Consider the following 20,025-nt stretch of genomic DNA (forward strand, 5'->3'; position numbering starts at 1 on the left):
CCCCAACGTCCGCATGTTTATGCACAGAACCAACATGAGCGAGTGGAACCGGCTTTCACATTTTAACAATCCTTTTGGTTTTATGGAGTTCAAACATGATGGTAGGTGTTAATATGTGTCACCAGATATTTGCTAAAATGTGCAAAAACTGTTGCGGGACTCACTGCCCTACGACCTATCATAACCTGAACCATTTGAGGTCATTGCAGATATCGCATAAAAATGGATTAAAAAATTGCTAAATTTGAATTTAGCAGAGAGTTCCCTCTGCATGACCAACAGTTTTAAATTAGATATTTTATAGGTGCAATGTGTAGGATTTGGGAGGCATCTAGTGGTGCGGTTGTGAGGTTGTAGAATGCAGCCAACTGGAAATTCTTCCGCGTGCCAAGCGTGTTGGACAATTAGGACAGAGGAGGAGATTCAGAGGAGGAGATTCAGGTTAAAACTGGTTCTTCCAGTTCATCACTATGAGCCAGACCTTTCAGTTCATGACACTGCACTTCTATGGTCACATGGCATTGTGTAACATTGGATCACCTGATACTGTGAAGTTTACATTTACCTGAGATCCTGAAAAGTTACTTTTGCACTCTGCCTCCCTTCTATTGTGCAATTGTGTAATTGTCTTCAGGGTGCAGCGTGAGCAGCTGGCCGCCATCTTCCAGCTGCTGAAAGACAACCAGGAAACGTTTGGGGAGGTGTCTGATGGAGAAATGGAGGAGCAGCTCAGACTCTACTCTATCTGAGACTCATCTTTGTGTTTTGGGATCCACCCGTGACGGCGCTCCTGTAACTTACTGAAAGACTACTCAAGCGCACAGAATGCTTGAATGCTTATTCACAGTATTCAAAACAAGATGCACAGTCCACCCAACTACTGCTCACACATTTCAATATGATGTACTTTGTTTGAATTGTGTTGTGTCTTTGCTGTTTCAATCCACCTGTCTCACATAACACATGAAGACAAAACCCAAAGCAGCTGGATCTCTTGCAGCATAGAGCAGGATTTCTAGCTACCCATATGCAAATAAAGGAGATAAAGGACTATTGTTTCTCATAGTTTTGTATCGTAATACAATAAATTAAATATCTTAATTTATTACACAACTTCTTTTTTTTTATGTTGTAATTAAATAACACTTACCTGGAATCCTGAAAAGTTACTTTTTCACTCTCCTTCTATTGTGCAATGTACCGTTGGGAAGGTGTGTGCATGATTGTGATTTCATGACAGACGTGCTGTCGTCCCAACCCCTTTATCTTTAGGCACATGATGCAATAAAGATAACTTGTTACCTGTCTAGAAATATCAGTGGAGAAAGCAAACACTCGTCAGTATTTAACCAAACATTAGTTCTCAGCTTTAGGGATGGCAATCCAAACCTTCAGGGTTTTTTTATTGCTGCTTGTGATTTCAGTTTGTACTGTACTTATTTTTCTAACATTTGGACATTTATCAAGCATTGGGTAAGTTGTATTTACGAGTTAAGGTAAAAAGTCGGGATCTTATTTCTTAAACTGTTATCTGGTTAAGTATAGCTCATTATTTTACCACTGAAGTGTGTATCAGTACATTTCCAGGTACAGTACTATACATTAATTCACTTCAACCTGTGTCTTGCTAATACTTGTATTATTCATTATCTATTGCTCTTTTGTCAAATTTCCACATCAGATGGAGCACTTTCTCAGGACTAACCAGACAAGTAGATGAGGAAATGGTTTGGTCCGGAGAAGTAGAAGAAAACTTGACAAAAATAGCTGATTCCACAAAAACAAACGGGACAGAGGTAAAAAGTGATCAAACGAGACGCACTACACCTGGCGCTGTGCCTGAGACTCCCATGCCCGTCCTCTCCCGAAAATCCTTCAAGAAGGTTCCTCGGTGGGATTTTGATGATATTTACAACCAGGATGCTCCACCCAGGCAGACAGTAAGCATGTTCGGACAAGAAAGGACAGAAACATAGCAAATGTATTATCTTTGTTGCTACTGGGGTAATCCGCACAGTTATGTGTTCAGTTGTGTGTATTTGGCGTGAGCTGTATGGGTTTTGTGTTTGCTTTTCACTTAAAGTTTCAGAGCAATCAACGTCATTTTTAAATGTGTCGATCTGTTGGATTTGTTCCGCTTTTTTTCCTGATGTTTCCTCTGTAACAGCTTCATTAGATCAATGGTTTTAGACACATTGAAAAGGAGTTTTTTTCTATTTAATTTTACTTTATTTCATAGTTTAATATTTGATCTTACATTCTCAGACATGTGCCGAGTCTCTGCGAAACTCTGAGGATGAAGGCTTCAAGAAGGCTTTCCTCCCCAACGTCCGCATGTTTATGCACAGAACCAACATGAGCGAGTGGAACCGGCTTTCACATTTTAACAATCCTTTTGGTTTTATGGAGTTCAAACATGATGGTAGGTGTTAATATGTGTCACCAGATATTTGCTAAAATGTGCAAAAACTGTTGCGGGACTCACTGCCCTACGACCTATCATAACCGGAACCATTTGAGGACATTGCAGATATCGCATAAAAATGGGTTTAAAAAATTGCTAAATTTGAATTTAGCAGAGAGTTCCCTCTGCATGACCAACAGTTTTAAATTAGATATTTTATAGGTGCAATGTGTAGGATTTGGGAGGCATCTAGTGGTGCGGTTGTGAGGTTGTAGAATGCAGCCAACTGGAAATTCTTCCGCGTGCCAAGCGTGTTGGACAATTAGGACAGAGGAGGAGATTCAGAGGAGGAGATTCAGGTTAAAACTGGTTCTTCCAGTTCATCACTATGAGCCAGACCTTTCACATTGTCATCAAAGACATTGTGACTGTAAAAAGCTATTGAAGAAACCACATCAACCCATCAGCAATATGCTTTTACGTTTTGCTTGCAGAAAATGTTGTGAACTATTTTGCATCTTAAAATGCATTTAATATGTTTTTTTGGGGGGGGGTATTTTTGCAGAAGTGATGCCTGCAGTGAATTTGATCCCAAAGCCAAACGAGCCACTACTCCCTCCAAAGACAGGCAGTGACAAGTGTCTGCGCTGTGCTGTGGTGGGCACTGGAGGAATCCTATATGGCTCTAAAATGGGGAAAGAGATTGATGCCCACGATTACGTTTTTCGGTAAGAAACCCTTTGATTTGTTCTGTTAGGCACCAATTAAGATAAGATTTAAAGCAATCTGATAGGTAAATAAATAAGGATAAATATCATAAAACCCTGTGACATCAGGAGCACACATGTTTTTCCAGTGGCGGCCGTGCATTTTATACCTGGGCCTTCACTGATGTCTTACCACCTAATAACCTCATGATGGCGCCACAGCTACGGTTATTTGTTTCTAGGGGTGTAACATCACGTATTTGTTTTAAACCGTTCGGTACAAGGCTTACAACCCGAACAATAATACTGGTGCATTTGGAAAATGCAGAAGCTTAAATTGTGGTAAATATAACGTTTTCGGTGGACACCGGTCTGTCTGTTTGTTTACTTTCCGGGTCAGCGTCTGACCCCGGAAGCAAAACAACGCGCACAAACTCACGCTACATTCTCCCCGCAGCGTTTCACTGTTCCCTACTGATTCAAACAGGGCTAAGCAATCGCCACACAATCCCCATTTCTCCAGACCATCATTCTTATTTGTGAAAGAAAACAGCCCAAACTGATTCAATTATCCGGATCCTAACCCCACGCAGGACGGGATGCTTCGTAATTAACGGACAATACATATGGTCAAAATCTATGTAATTAACACAATGACAAGAGCGAACTCACAAGAACCGTCACACATATTCACAACAAAGCATGACAAAACAACCCAGCAACGCTCACATTAAAGAGCAATGGCCATTCAAATAGTATTGACATCAGGGAACAATATATAATATACATATCTGATATATATAAACGACACGATAGTCAAAATTAACACACTGCAGAGATACAGAAAACAAAAGCAGTTTCACTTACCAAATGCTGTTCTATTTAAATACAAAGTCCAGCCTCCTCTTTCTTTACAAAGAGGTCAATAACTCGGCTGTGCAGTACATCCGTGCGTTTCAGTTCCAGCAAGAGGTCCTTTTCAGAATTGCGGCAGTGTATGGTTGATTGCGTGCAGCGTAATGTCTCAGGGAGACATCGATTATTGTTTCAATGTATGTTTTAAATCTCCTTTACTTTTGCCTTTATGCTTTTCATGGTTTCATGTGAAGCACTTTGAATTACCTTGTTGTTGAAATGTGCTATACAAATAAACTTGCCTTGCCTTCAGTATTTCCCTATTCTTCTTAACTTTTTCAATGTGGAGCTCCGTTTCCCTGCGAACTTGTTCGTTGATCTGGAGATCCACTCGGGTCCTTCCAAACGTTTTTAAGAGCACCGTAGCTTGCAAGTGTCCCGCCGTACTTTGGTGTCGTGTAGCGGCTTTGCTCAGGCAGCTTAATGTCCTTCTTGAGAAAGGCGTTCCAAGTAACTCCGCCACTAAATCAGCTTCTCGTCCTTCCGCCATTTGATGTTAAAAAAACAAAGCTAAGTAAAAAAAACTAAACATGCCATCATTTCTTCCATATCGTTCCACTTGAACTCTGACTGCTAACAAGCTCAGTTCTGCTAGCAAGCACAAGTTTCACTTTAGTCACGTGCTCGCCCACTGACCAATCACAGCACACTCTGCAGCGCGTGCACCTGGACATGAGCGGTACGTAATGCTGACGTCATTATAGGCCGCTAGCCGACGCTGACACGTCAAAGAATACGCCCAACATGTCAAACTAAAGATCTGATTGGTTGAACACTATGACAATCAACAATATCGTCCCCATGTACTTTAATCTGCACTGGCCGCAGAGCCGAGTCTGCAGGCATCTGGCATAGACACACAGAGGTGAGATCTGAGAGCAACTGAGAGCAACTGAGGAAGACAGTAGCCGTGCAATGAGAAAATAAGATAATGGGGAAAATATTTTTATAAATTATAATACATGTAGTGCATTTAAGAAAAATTATTAAATTATAAAATAAATTATTATTATTACTGTTTTTTAAAATATAAATAGCTTTGTGATTCTGTTTAGGCCAGCAGAGAAGGCCTTGCAGGCCCTGACGGCCCGCTACTGCTTGATGCATATGCACATTTAATGTGAATTGGTTTGATTCACGAACAGTGTACATGTATTCTTTTGACTTTATTGACAAAGTAGTGCAACACAGCGGTAGGTAGGTACATACCGTTGACTAACAGTGACACACCCCAGGGTTCAGTACCCAAGCCTGAAAAACAGTGGCACACCCCAGGTATCGGTACCTAACCCTGAACAACTGGCATACCATCGACCACTTTTCGATCTCGGCGTCACTCCCTCAGACACTGAATTAAAAGAGCATTAAGAGTGAAACGCTGACTTGAAATAGTATCAAGAACAGTGTAATAGAACTGCATCACAGTCTAGCTTGTCAACAAGTCTTATACACATGAATAGTTCATTTGAGCTGCATGAACTCACACATGAATGAAAACAATAAAGAGAAAGAACACCTTGGCTGTGCTCAGAAGGACGAACTGAAGCTGTTGTGTCCAAAGTCACGTTCAGGAGCAGTCGGTCACGTCTTGTCACTCAAAAATGACTTGTAGGCAATGAACAGTTTGAATAATAGTAAATATTCTATTGTCATTACAGATACATTAACCTGCAGTACGATGTAGATGGATCGTGATTCATTGAACTTGTACAGAGAAGCGTATTTCCACCACTTCACAGGAAATACTGTATTATGCTGATATATTACAGTAGTCTGCTGTTATGGTTAATTGACGACATTGACTGTTAATTTACATACGAGGGATGAACATTTAACTGTATGTTACCGTGATTATGAAATACTGTAAGATATCGTTGAAAATCCACCCTAAATTTACAGCAATTCATTACATTGATAACATTGAATGATTGTAAATATTAACGTTATTTTTGATATTTATGAAGTAATTCAGGCATTGAAAAGGGTCAAATATAAAGCGTAAGCTTGAATATTTTCTCGATTTAGTTTTAAGTGTTCAAACTTTAATAAAGAAGTATCACGCTCATCAACGGGCAGTCGTTGCTTCGTCTCAGACTCTATGTGAATATCATTCTGTTCAGACACGTCGAGCATATTATTGGAATTGTCATCTGTCCAAGTTCATGACACTGCACTTCTATGGTCACATGGCATTGTGTAACATTGGATCACCTGATACTGTGAAGTTTACATTTACCTGAGATCCTGAAAAGTTACTTTTGCACTCTGCCTCCCTTCTATTGTGCAATTGTGTAAATGCTCCGCTGTCTTCACCAGCCAGTCTCTCGCTGTCCTTTGATGCTGAGCAGGTGACGTACAGCTGCTGGATATCTTAGGAAAGAGGAGGAGATTCAGGTTAAAACTGGTTCTTCCAGTTCATCACTATGAGCCAGACCTTTCACATTGTCGTTAAAGACATTGTGACTGTAAAAAGCTATTAAAGAAACCACATCAACCCATTAGCAATATGCTTTTAAGTTTTGCTTGCAGAAAATGTTGTGAACTATTTTGCATCTTCAAATGCATTTAATATGTTTTTTTTTGGGGGGGGGGGGGGGTATTTTTGCAAGTGTCTGCGCTGTGCTGTGGTGGGCACTGGAGGAATCCTAAATGGCTCTAAAATGGGGAAAGAGATTGATGCCCACGATTACGTTTTTCTGAAAGAAACCCTTTGATTTGTTCTGTTTGGCACCAATTAAGATAAGATTTAAAGCAATCTGAGTCCTCAATAAGGATGAATATCATAAACCCCTGTGACATCAGGAGCACACATGTTTTTTCTACACCAAGTCAATATTTAGTTATGGTGTGGATCTCCTTGTATGCCGTGTAAGTCCATGTGCGCAGAGTTGTTGCTGTTGGCACTTATATTTATTTTTCCACATATTGTGCTGTTGCTTGAGTGAACGCAGTGCACAGACTGTAAAAGTGTTGAACCATTCTACCACTAGATGGCAGTATACGTATATATTTAAACCAAAGATGTAGTCATATTTACCTGTGCCTTTATTAATTATCTAGGTTATTGATAAAGATGTATTTAATGCTGATTATTTCATCTGATATTTAGGTCAGAATCCATAAATACAGACTTTAACTGGACAACAGCTGCTGGTAAAAACAACAAGGTCAGCAATACCTGTAATCAGTTGTCCGTGTTAAATGAACCTGGTAGATCGTAATGAAGACTGTTGTTGTTTGTGAGCTTCCGGGAACTGGTCACGTGATAGGCGCGTGACGAATCAGAGAAGGCAAGGCAAGTTTATTTGTATAGCACATTTCAACAACAAGGTAATTCAAAGTGATTCACATAACCATTAAAAGCATCAAAACATAAGGCAAAAGAAAAGGAGATTTAAAAACAATTAAGAACATTCATTAACACATTAAAAAACAGTGCAAGAAATAAAATACAGTAGTAAAATGCAGAAATGCAGGAAATTGATTAATATATGAATTGAATGTGGTTCAATTAAAGGCAGCAGCAAACAGAAAAGTCTTCAATCTTGATTTAAAGGAGCTGAGGGTCTCAGCAGACCTGCAGCTTTCTGGGACTTTGTTCCAGATATGTGGAGCAGAAAAACTGAACGCTGCTTCTCCATGTTTAGTTCTGACTCTGGGAACAGAAAGTAGACCGGTCCCAGACGACCTGAGGGGTCGGGATGGTTCATAAGGCAGCAGCAGATCAGAGATGTATTTTGGCCCTAAACCATTCAGTGCTTTGTAAACCAACAGCAGGATTTTAAAGTCAATTCTTTGTTGGACAGGAAGCCAGTGCAAAGACCTCAGAACTGGAGTGATGTGGTCCACCCTCCTGGTCTTAGTGAGGACTCGAGCTGCAGCGTTCTGAATCAGCTGCAGCTTTCTGACGGACTTTTTACAGAGACCTGTAAACACACCGTTACAGTAGTCCAGTCTACTAAAGATAAATGCGTGGACAAGTTTTTCCAAATCCTGTTGAGACATAAGTCCTCTAATCCTTGATATATTCTTCAGGTGATAGTAGGCTGATTTTGTTGGCTGATTCTGAGAAGAACATTTCATGACTGCTAATGCCGTGTTCACACCAAATGCGGCGCGAATTATTCGCGCGAGTAGATTACATATAAAGTCTATGCACAGACGCGATGAGACTGGAGTGACGCGAATTTGCGATGGCGCGGCGTGTTTGGCGCGGGCAAATTTGGGCAAAGTTGCGCGAATTCGCGTCAAACGGCAAAAACGCCCGAAACGCGTGAGTTGAAATTTTTCAACTTGTTTCTCCTGTCATCACTGACGTCCTGCCGTTGTTGACTCAGAAAACAAATCCTGTAGCCGTCTGTGTTCACCCAGAGCTCAACGGTACCTCATATCAGTAGAGACCGGACCAAACTATGTGAATAAATGTGTGTGTGTAAACCATATGGTACAAACAATGAAAAAGACGCTGCCGTATTTACGTTGATATTACGTTATGTTGAGTGTTGATGGAGCTGCTACAATGTTAGCAGAGCCTAGCACCGATCAATCCGAGCTCCATGGAGAAAACAAGTATTGTAAAAGTTATTTGCTTGTCGTCTTGCGGAGAGAACTAACTAAACATGAATTCAGACTTTTTACAAATCGGCATCATTATGTAGTTATTTCTGAGTCCCTTTTTGTCGGTTTATTGTAGTTAAATCACAGCCAAATCAGTTTATTTTGTGTTCATACAGCTGTAGTAAACAGTCAATTTTTGTGTTTGTGCGACAGGATGAACGGTGCAGCCATCAAAGGTTATGAGGAAGACGTGGGAAACAGGACATCGGTGTACGTTCACACCGCCCATTCTATCACTACGTCGCTGTATTTGTGGCGGAACTTCGGATACACATCTGCCCCTAAAGATGAGGTACTCAAACTCAAATTGAATATATGATATTGTATTGCTTCATATCCTACACATGCGCACTCATCTGTCATCCTCGTCCTTTTGGCAGGGTATAAAATATGTACTGATTCCTCAAGGGATGAGGGATTTCATTTGGATGGAGAGTCTTTTCAAAGGAGAAAGGGTCACTGCTGAGCAATATAAAAACATGAGGTGAATATCAACTCTTTCTGTTTTATTAGTCGAGGGTAACATGCACGCACAAACACAAAAACACATCCAGGGCTGGAACGTTTTTGATTGGACCTGGATCATCTATCAAGATGTCGTGGTACACAAATGACATGATCTTAATCGATCATGTCAAGCACACACTAATTCAAATTTCGTAGAAGATTCCCCAGTGTAGTTAAATCAAACTATTAACCAGTTTAATCATGCAGACATAGTAATGCGTATGGCTGGAAATTTAAAAATAATCTCACTAATTTCACTTGATACTGAGAAGAAGAAAAGAAAATCGGAACTTTTCATTTTTAAGTACTTAATTCACGCATTAAAAAATCAACTTTATGTGGTTATTTCATAGACCATGTATTTATTGAATTTCTGAAAAACATCAGCAAAATCAGGATACCTCCTCCTTGTTGATGCACCCATCAATGGAAGACTCGCATCTGAGGACATCTGAAGGCGACAGGAACAATGTCCAATGTCGCAATGTCCACATGCTCATGGAAACAGTCTAATATCTGATGCAAATGAACATTTTTCTTTTTTTTTTGTAATTTCACTCACAATTACTAAATTAGTGGAGGAAGGCAAGCAGGTATCATTAAGTACATTTTCTGGAGGTTACAGGTCATGTCAAACATACACTATGCTCCTTTGTGGCTCAAGCAGAAATTCAAAAATCTGGTAATTCAATCCTGCCATTCAAGAAGCAAAACTCATACACTGTAGTTCGAGAAACACTAAACCAGGGGTGTCCAAACTTTTTTCAAAGAGGGCCAGATTTGATAATGTGAAAATGTCACAGCAAATAGCTGTCATTGAAATAACTTCGGGGGGCGACCGTGGCTTACTGGGTAGAGAGGGTTGTCTGCCAAACGAAAGGTCACCGGTAAAAGGCTTGTCGTGTTTCGCAATTACCATGGCCACTTCGTAGCTTACTTTGATAATGTTTTCATGTGAAAAGGACCGCTGCTGTGTGACCAAGTTGTCTTGGAGTTGCTTCACTTTTCTAGCACGTTCGCTCTCTGACAGCTTGTTGTAGCATCAACATGTTTGGTCTCGTAGTGTCTCTTTACATTATATGCAACAGTCTCATGACAAATTAGGCAGACACAGTTGTTTTGGTTTTCGGTGAAACAAATATTGCGATCTCCACCTCTCCTGGAAGCGGCGGCCCTCGTTATCCACTTTCCTTTTTTTACTTGCCGTAGCCATGACAGTTCAAGGGTCAGAGCCAATTTCAACAGCCAGGCAGTTACAGGGTGGTGCTGCCACCATGAGGTAAAAAGAGGAATTGCATGTTGAATTTGTATGATTTATTCATTCCGTTTTGACTGTGCTGGTAGGCCATAAATTATTTATTTTAAGACAGAAGGCATATAAAATCTGACCTCGGGCCGTGATTGGCCGGACTTTGGACATGCCTGTACTAAACCCACATTGTCTTCTTGCAGCACTAAAAGTTAATCATCTGTTTTTTTTATGATACATGAAATAGTTTCCTGGCCATTCTCTACACTCTTAGGGAGTAGCATGTCATATGGAGTATGGAAAGTGCAACTGCAATATATATGTGAAAATTAAAATGATTTGTGTTGAGCTCTTGACTTTGTATTTCAACCCTGCAGGCCAAGGACCTACTATTCCGGACAGTACAATGAGACCCGCTTCTATGTTCTGCACCAGGATTTCCTCAGATACGTTCGAAACAGGTCACCCTCCTCTCACAATCCTACCCAAAACCTTTTACTTTACATGACACATTCATGGTCTATTTAGAGGCTGTAGTTTGTTTTGGTGTTTTTTTAATGTTTATTTAACACTTTTCATTGTCCACAGGTTCTTATATTCTCCTCATCTGAATTCTTCATACTGGTCGATGGTCAAACCAACCGCTGGGGCATTCACTGTCTTCCTGGCTCTGCAAACCTGTGACACTGTAAGTTAATATTACTGAAGCCACATGTCGTCCATACTGTAGATAACCACACCTCTAACATGAACTATGCATCCAAAAATGTACAGACATTAACTCTGAATATGTGTAGTTTATCACTTGATTAAGCTAATCATCGGCTGACTGTAGCCTCCAATTTTTCGGACAGACTCATTCATCTAACTTTCCACAAGAAATTGAATGAGCATATTTCTCAAAATGTCAAACTTTTCTTGAATCCAACCTTTTTTGCTGTGAATGATTCTCAACCGTCTCTGTTCTGTTCTTGACGTTGGCAGGTGAGTGCATATGGATTCATGACTGAGGACTTCAAGAAATACTCCAACTACTACGTTGAGAGGCTTCATAAAACCAATGTCATTTTCTACACCAACCACGACTATATCATGGAGAAGAATCTGTGGAAAAGACTACACGACAGCAAAATAATAAAGCTATATCAAACAACATTGCCAGAAACAGGATCGCCAAGTGTTACACCGAAGCACTGAGAATGCACCGGCTTCGAATGATGTCAGCCGACTGAGTGGGCGCTATCAGCAGAAACGACAGTCAACTCAGTATGGTTGAAAGTTGGTTTGACTCGGGGAGGCCAGAAGTGCCAATGGAAGTTTTGTGTGTGTGTTTACAAAGCGCTCAGGTAGAGCGCTGGGCTTTGAAGTGAATTTTTACATAATGGACAAACTGATTTCCGGGTCCTTCACGTTGTTACCATGGGTCCCAGAAGCATTTTTTCCCACAGACTTTTTAAAATATTCATATTGTTTAACCAAACCCTGCGAGACAATATATGAGAGTTTTGTTTTCCGATGGTGTTTCTTAGATATCCTAATATTCATTCGGCCCTCATACAACTCAAATGGAAGGAGTCCCTGTCTGGCCTTTATTTTCACAACAACCGATTGACTTCACACTTTAACGGTTTTGAACGGCACTCGTCGATGTGAATGGGTTGGGCAAAATACAAGTAGGGTCTCTCAAGGCGCAGTTTAACAGCACCACAAACTATTGTCTCCAATGTCAACAGAAAGTTTTAGCAATATCTGGTAGAACAGTTTTCAGAAAACAAAACTGGGCATCATAACCTACCTGCAGGACTTATCGTAGGGCTTTATAACAGTTATTAAGTTTCAGCTAATTTGAGCAGTTAGCTTGTTTTAAGTGAAGTAGCTTCTCAGTTGTTGAGTCATCATTTATAATAAGGTTCATTTTCGTAATTGTATTCAGTGTAAGAAACAAAAGTTCCTACAACAATGTCTCTCTACAACGTCAAATAGTTTGACACACATGCAACGCTGATTACCGTGTGTGGTATTTGTTATAAATGTACATTGGTGCAAAGAGGTGATAAGAAGCTGTACAGGGAGGGGCTTAGGACACAGGGGAATGTAGGTGAATGAAACAGGAAGAAACGGAAGACACAAACAGCAGTTTAGCCAATAAAATAAGGGTATTCTGATCCGTTCCCTGACTCCAGTGAGATGTACCCACACCGTGACACATGGGGAGAGACGAGGAACGACATCACAGAGCAGAGCTCTGATAATGTTAGATGTGAAAGTCAAGTATTTGTATTAACCACTAGAGGGCAGCAGTGTTACATAATTTAATGACTCATGAACATTACACGATTTAACCACTAGAGGGCAGCAGTGTTACATAATTTAATGAATTATAAACATTACACGATTTAACCACTAGAGGGCAGCAGTGTTAAATCATTTAATGAATCATAAACATTACACAATTTAACCACCAGAGAGCAGCAGTGTTACATAATTTAATGAATCATGAACATTACATGATTTAACCACTAGACGGCAGCTGTTACATCATTGAATGAATCATGAACATTACATGATTAATAATTGAATGAATCATAAACATTACACGATTGAACCACTAGAGGGCAGCAGTGTTAAATAATTTAATGAATCATAAAACATTACACGATTTAACCACTAGAGGGCAGCAGTGTTACATAATTGAATGAGTCATAAACATTACACGATTTAACCACTAGAGGGCAGCAGTGTTACATCATTGAATGAATCATAAAACATTACACGATTTAACCACTAGAGGGCAGCTGTGTTACTTCATTGAATGAATCATAAACATTACACGATTTAACCACTAGAGGGCAGCAGTGCTACATAATTTAATGAAACATAAAGCCCTGCCCATCTGTCAAATTTTAAAACTCAATGTGGCCCCCGAGCCAAAAAGTTTGCCCACCCCTGCTGTAGAGGCTGATGAAATACAAATTATGTTTATCGAGTTGTTAAATACAATAATTAAAAATGTGTTAAAGTCAATTTGCAGATCTCACTTAGACTTTTCAGCAAAACTCTCAACACATTCTCAGTCTCAAAACACATTCTGCACTCTAATGCACATGTCATCCATACTGGTAAACACAAGTGGCAACAATCAAATACAAATAGAGAACACATGTCATTGATTAAACACAATCACTCTAAATTGATTTCACTTGTATGAAATGATGTGACACAACCAATATAAGCCAGTTTAGAGAGCAAACAGGTGGTTGAAGGTGGGAAGGAGAAAGTCTGAGAATGGATAGAAGAAACAATGTGAGAGGACATTGCGCTTTCTATTTGTTACAGTAACAGTACTGACTGCTCAATAGATTTTGACTGGTTGCAGGTTCATATCAACAAAGAACAAGAATTACAGTATCACAGAGACCAAGGACACGTTTGTGAGATGCAGGGTATAGTACTGTAAAAATAGGGGTACAAGGAGGAGGAACAACAAAAGAAATTGCAAAGAGCAAAGCACAGTAGTCATTTCTGATCAATTTTGAGCTACTGTAATAGAACATGTTTTCGTTCATATGAAATGTGTTTTGAGATTAAAAATCTACTTCTCCCTGAGAACTATGTTTTGAACAATGTGTTTTCTATTTATTGGTGTATTGTTTACTGACTGCTTGATCGTGAATATTATTTTGATCACTTTGTTTATGATTTGAGAGCAGTGTTTGATTTTGAGCACAGGTAAACCTGTTTTGAGGCGAAAGTTTCATTTTGCAAGAGGATTCAGAGGTTTTGTAAATAGTGCTTGAAGATGAGGTTTTGTGTTTACAGTTTTGAGAGAATGGGTGACCGTTTCAAGAAATGTGTCTTAGCAATCGAGAAAAACAAACATTTTGAATTAGCAAAAACAGTTTAAAGCCAACAACTCCCCCGACTTGCAACACATTTGACTTTTTTTTAACTGTTGTCTCTTGTTTGATTTTTCTAGGCGATAAAGAACCTTATAAGTACAGATTTTTTTGGTTGTGCAAAAAGGATTCAAAGAAGTTCAACAGGTTTTGTGTGTTCTGTTACCACAGGGAGTCGTTGTTCTGCATGAAATCTGCAAGCTGTGGGAAGTCGTTTCACAGTACCTTTGTGCTTTATAAATGATCTGATGTGTGTGATTATTTTTAATACAAACAGTACGAAGAAGATTGCAAACCATTGCATGTGTTATGTATTTTTAATGCTTAGAATTCAAACAAAACGAGAAAGAAAACTGAAAATCAAACGAAAATGGCATGCTCCACTCCCAGCATGCCTTGCGTCACAATTTGAAAAATAGGGAAACAAATGTTACGTTTAAAGTGACACAGCTAATCACGTACAAAGTAGCAGCACAGTCAACAAACACTGCACTGAATGTGTGTATTATTTTGTTATTTTTATTTCATGATGTTTATGGTGCACCAGTGGTGAAACACGTGTCCCCACTAAACTGGTTCGCCTCTCTAACTACGGAAAACCAGATCACTCTTGGTTCTATTCAGATCGCATAAATCTTTCGCCTTTTACTAAAGATTTCCGTGGAGAGGACCAACAAGAGTATAACTCAATTTTTTGATGCCCTGCTTCTGCGGGGCTTCCTAACTGGTATAAGAATAAACGAGATATAAAAACTACAACGCCTGGAATCCTTCGTTCAGTGGTTTTAAATTGGGCTTCAACTGTGTGTGTCAGTGACTGTAGGTACGATCTTAGTTGCTGGTGATTTATTTTAGGCTTGATATTTTATATCAAGTCGGACAGTTTTCAGCCGCCCACAAAGAATAAACAGGAAGTCACAGAAACAGTTACTTACGGTTAGATCCGCTTTGTAGGCTACTTGTAGTTTGCAGACTTCGTTCGAGATTTATTCATGTTTAGTCATGTTTGTAAATTATATGAATGTGGAAATGTATCTGTATTGTAAACTATACTTTGTTCTTTTTATGTCTGTTAAACACGTTGCTGCTCGTTTTGATATGTGTTGTACATATAAGCGTTATTATTATTATTAACCACACAAGACATGTTTTTAGATTAAACCTTCGTCGCACAACATGACACTAATAGTCAACAACCCAGTGTTAAATATTACAAATACACACACAATTAGGATTTTCTACAAAACGTGTTTTTGTTGTCAAAACAAAGAGCCAATCAGCTCTTTGATCCGGAGACAGAGGGGCGTTTCCCATCATGCATTGGGGTCACGCAGTCGGTGGAGAGCAACTGCGGACGCCTGGCTCTAAAAACTGCACCAGTGGTGAAATACGTGTCCCCACTAAGGTGGTGCGCCTCTCTAACTCCGGGACAGCAGATCACTCTTGGTTCTCTTCAGATCGCATAAATCTTTCGCCTTTTACTAAAGATTTCCGTGGAGCGGACCAACAGGAGTATAACTCAATTTTTTGATGCCCTGCTTCTGCGGGGCTTCCTAACTGGTACAAAAATAAGCGAAAAGTGATATGTTGTTGTCATGATACTTTCCGATAAAAGCTTCAACACATAAAGACGTTCGTCAATTGTCCTCTTTTTTGGGCTGTAACTTTGTGTGTCACGTCTGTAAATAAGATCTCATTTGCTGGTGATTTGTTTTAGGCTCGTCTCGCCTGGAAAGTATACGAGAGCAGGCGACAGCAGCAGGAGGCGTTGACAAAAAACTGAGGTCAATTCGGACCGTTTTCAGCCGCCCACAAAGAATAAACAGGAAGTCACAGAAACAGTGACTTCCTGTTAGATCCGCAACATAAATTGTATTTATCAACATTTCCCTTGTGTAGTATTTCAAAAATGCATTACATTCACATGACAACTCTGTGTGATGTCATGCAACAGGAGGTGATCCTTGATCAAAGATGAAAGAGCTCGACTCAGAGAAGTTGAACGTCGTCACATGGAATGACTCCCTCATGTTTAAACGCTGTTCTTGTGTTGAGATTGAGAGGCTAGACACCCACGGTGCAACGAGTTTGTTTTTGAAATCCCAAAAGTTGTCACACAACTTGACTGTTCTTTATCTCTTAAACACATGTAATCCCGTTTGCAAATTCCATCAAAATACATTTTTGTTCTTAAATTACCAGAGTTTTGACATCGTTAAACCCTAAACAACATATATATTTTACTAAAGATTTCCGTGGAGAGGACCAACAAGAGTATAACTCAATTTTTTTTGATGCCCTGCTTCTGCGGGGCTTCCTAACTGGTTCAAAATAAATCTCAACGGGAATCATTGAAAACACGATAACGTGCTGTTAGTTCTTACTAGTAACAGTCAGACGCTACAATTTATGACTTCATTATTCATGTTACTGTACTTCCTGCAGCTCAACAGCATTTTTTCAGTTTCCTGGTTATCAACTATTACACATAATCAAAGATAAAACCAACTTAAGTGTGTATTTAGTTGGATGTCTTTACTTAATAGGCAGTATAGACCATTTACTCCCTCATTCCTCATCAAAAGATCCTGACTGTGTGTGTGTGCGTGCGTGTATGTGTGTGCGTGTGTGTGTGCGCGTGTGTGTGTGTGTGTGTGTGAGCGAGAGAGAGGGAGAAGGGGGCGGGTCCTTCCGAAACTTACGATAAGATTCATTTATAAAAATAGGAACATGTAAAACTGCTGAAAATAATCAACTTAACAGTGTAGTTGTGCCTTTGATTGTAAATTGATGTATTCATGTTTTAGATCAACTCAAATAACAAACAGAAGTCAAATATTTGACTTCTTCATTTACCGGAATCCCATCATGCATTGCGCCAGAGCAATGGCTCGCTAACCAACGTTAAATAAACGTGTGTTTTTTTCTTCTATTACATAATAATCCCGTCTTGTTGTCATTTCTCATCGTGTCTTTGTTTGTACGTCATGTAAATTGAGTTGTTGTGTACGTGACATTAACAGCAAACCATGACTGAGGAAGGTTTTGCCGCGATAGTGTTCGGTCTCAGTGACGGTCTGGAGGCAGATCACTCTTGGTTCTCTTCAGATCGCATAAATCTTTCGCCTTTTACTAAAGATTTCCGTGGAGAGGACCAATAAGAGTATAACTCAATTTTTTGATGCCCTGCGCAAGTGGGGCTTTTCTTTACATGTTCAAATAAAAAAAATGATGTGAAAGCATTAGAGAGCCACCTGCACGTGACATGGTGTAACATTTAGCGTATAATGTAGTTAAAACTAGCTACATTTCTTAATACCGACATGTAAATGCTTCAATAATAGTAATTAAAAAACATAATCTATATTAAATATTCTTCATGAGTACTTTTGATCATTTAAGTATATTTGTACTTCTGTACTTCAGTAAAACTCTGAGTTCAGGATGTGTACTTGTAGTTTAGAGTATTTCTACATTGTAGTATTTAAACCTTTATTTCGATAAAGGTAGTGATGAGTGTAAGTACATGTTTTGTGGTTCTTGTTCGTTACTGAAGTATTTCCATTTTTATTCATTTGTATTTTCCATATTTTTCTGTTGACTGACTATATTCTTCTCCAATTGTAAAATACATACTTTTATTTTAGATACTTGTGGAAGCAGTACTCAGATATTTTACTCTAGTAAAAGTAGCAATACTCGAGGATAAAAATACTCTGTTACAAGTCAACATCAAAATATACTTAACGCACGAGAAGTAGAAGTTATTATTCTGCAGGGTATGAATTCACCCACGAGGATCATTACAGTTTTATCTCATCCTTTGATAATAGATTGTAATTTATTTGTTGATTTATTCTTTGTATTTTTAATCTGAATTTAATAAGCGACCAACGTTTTCAAATAACTGAAGTGGAGTAAAAAGTACATTTGTAAAGTGTTTAAATACTTCTTTCAGCACCACTAGAATGAAATGTCATATTGTTTGTTTTGACTGTTTAAATGATAATTCGGAATTTCATTTTGTGTCCATTAAAGTGTAATACCACCTTCAGTCTCTAAAGGAAACATTAGTACACATATCAAATTTCCTGCAATACATATGCAGATACATGCATGCATGCATGCATGCAGTCAGTCAGTCAGTCAGTCAGTCAGTCAGTCAGTCAGTCAGTCAGTCAGTCAGTCAGTCGGACGGACGGCATTGCCCCAGAGCACCACTATGAGCGGACAGCCCGTTAATAAATGCAGTAAGCCTTTAAGTATGATTTCCTGCCCTTCCTCCCCGGTTCGTCCCACAGCTCCTCCCAGTTAAAACGTGACACACATCAGTTGTGTGACAGGTCACGTGACGGTAGCATTGATCCGGAAGGAGGGAGGGAGGAGGAATGAGGAGGAGGAGGAGGAGGAGGAGGAGGAGGAGGAGGAGGAGGAGGAGGAGGAGGAGGAGGAGGAGGAGGAGGGAGGGCGGAGGTGGGGGTGGCTGATGTTGCCGAGAAACTGCGTCAAGTCAGCCAGAGACAGACTGATTCATACCGGAAGCTCGGTGGTTCACCTTCAGAATAAAGCTCAAATATTGTAGCTTTTACGCAATCCCTGCTTATACATGTGATCCTTTTTGTATTTAGACATTAATAAGACACTATTTTCCTATAAATACAACACAAAAGCAAACGACCACAGAGTATTATCATCCAAATCTGCTGTTTTTAGCCTCTTTTACCTCCTTACTTTTGATGCCATGTGACATTTATGGTTCACTCCCAATGTCATCGGTCTCATCAACCTTGTTTTTAGCAAAAAGCTCTGGTTAACCGGCTGCTCAGCCTCAAACAGACAATCAAAGTTAGCAACTAGCTGGTGGAGAAAGTGGAACATCAAGCAACGAAAAGAAAAAGCGAAAATTAGAGTGATTATTGGTGACTTAGATGCATCAGGAACATGTTTATATCACAATACTGGGTGTGTGGCTAACATGTTAGCATAGGGCAATATTGTGTCTGGCGGGAGGTGGAGAGCTCAGCGCCCTGCAGCAGCGGCTCCTCCAACACCACGCTGCGGGAGAACCAGAACCTGCTGCAGTCAAATTACAGGTTATCTAAATTATTCTGGTGCTTGGAAACACAAAATGAAAGTTCCTTGTTTTAGCTTCAAGTTATATTTAAAATTAGAATCACCTCTCAGTAGGCCTACAACTCACGATAACTACAGCCTCTAAAATGACCATGACATTCAACATTGCCCCTCTAAAACAAACATTATTGGGAAACACTGCAGTCACACATGGGGTCCTTAGACCACCATGCCACTGTGAAGCCTGGTTAAGTTTTATTCTGAATGAAACAATGCATTGTTTGGTGTGGTTGAGATGTTCAAATATACATTTATTTTGCTGTTCTGGTGGATTGGCTTCATCTCCAGGTGACGTGGAGCTTTTTCTTCCTACATAATGTGTTAAGCTACTAATGGAGCATGTAAAGAAAATGCAGTGGAGGGAAAAGCCTCACAGCTGGAGAGGGTCCATAAAAGGCCCACAAGTAATTATATGAAATTACAAAAGCCTAAAATGACTAGCTGTTACCCCTGTGCCTACTTCTAAGGCTGGTGCATTTATTTAATTACTTGTTTGTACATTAAAATTCAACAACTACTAATATATGTTCACAAAGACACTAACATACATGTATACAGACATGTACATGCATTTACATGAAAGGTAAACGTTATAAA

General features: G+C 39.6%; 1 protein-coding gene across 1 annotated transcript; it reads left to right on the forward strand.

Annotated features, from left to right (window-relative positions):
• The first annotated feature begins 1,361 nt into the window (after nt 1-1,361).
• Nucleotides 1,362-12,395, forward strand: LOC306795041 (alpha-N-acetylgalactosaminide alpha-2,6-sialyltransferase 1-like). The gene is made up of 9 exons (XM_079293372.1): nt 1,362-1,473; nt 1,682-1,940; nt 2,266-2,422; nt 2,970-3,132; nt 8,797-8,935; nt 9,024-9,127; nt 10,777-10,860; nt 10,988-11,087; nt 11,384-12,395. The coding sequence occupies exons 1-9, from the start codon at nt 1,376-1,378 to the stop codon at nt 11,594-11,596; spliced, it is 1,317 nt and encodes a 438-aa protein (XP_079149498.1). The 5' UTR covers nt 1,362-1,375; the 3' UTR covers nt 11,597-12,395.
• The last annotated feature ends 7,630 nt before the right edge of the window (nt 12,396-20,025 follow it).

The sequence above is a fragment of the Melanostigma gelatinosum genome (assembly GCF_949748355.1).
Source record: "Melanostigma gelatinosum genome assembly, chromosome: 21".
Lineage (NCBI taxonomy): Eukaryota > Metazoa > Chordata > Actinopteri > Perciformes > Zoarcidae > Melanostigma > Melanostigma gelatinosum.

Coding starts and splice junctions, on each gene's coding strand:
- LOC306795041 (XM_079293372.1), top strand. CDS start 1,376: ATGGCAATCCAAACCTTCAGGGTTTTTTTATTGCTGCTTGTGATTTCA. Junction 1,474..1,681: donor GGACATTTATCAAGCATTGG/GTAAGTTGTATT, acceptor TTTCCACATCAG/ATGGAGCACTTTCTCAGGAC. Junction 1,941..2,265: donor ATGCTCCACCCAGGCAGACA/GTAAGCATGTTC, acceptor TTACATTCTCAG/ACATGTGCCGAGTCTCTGCG.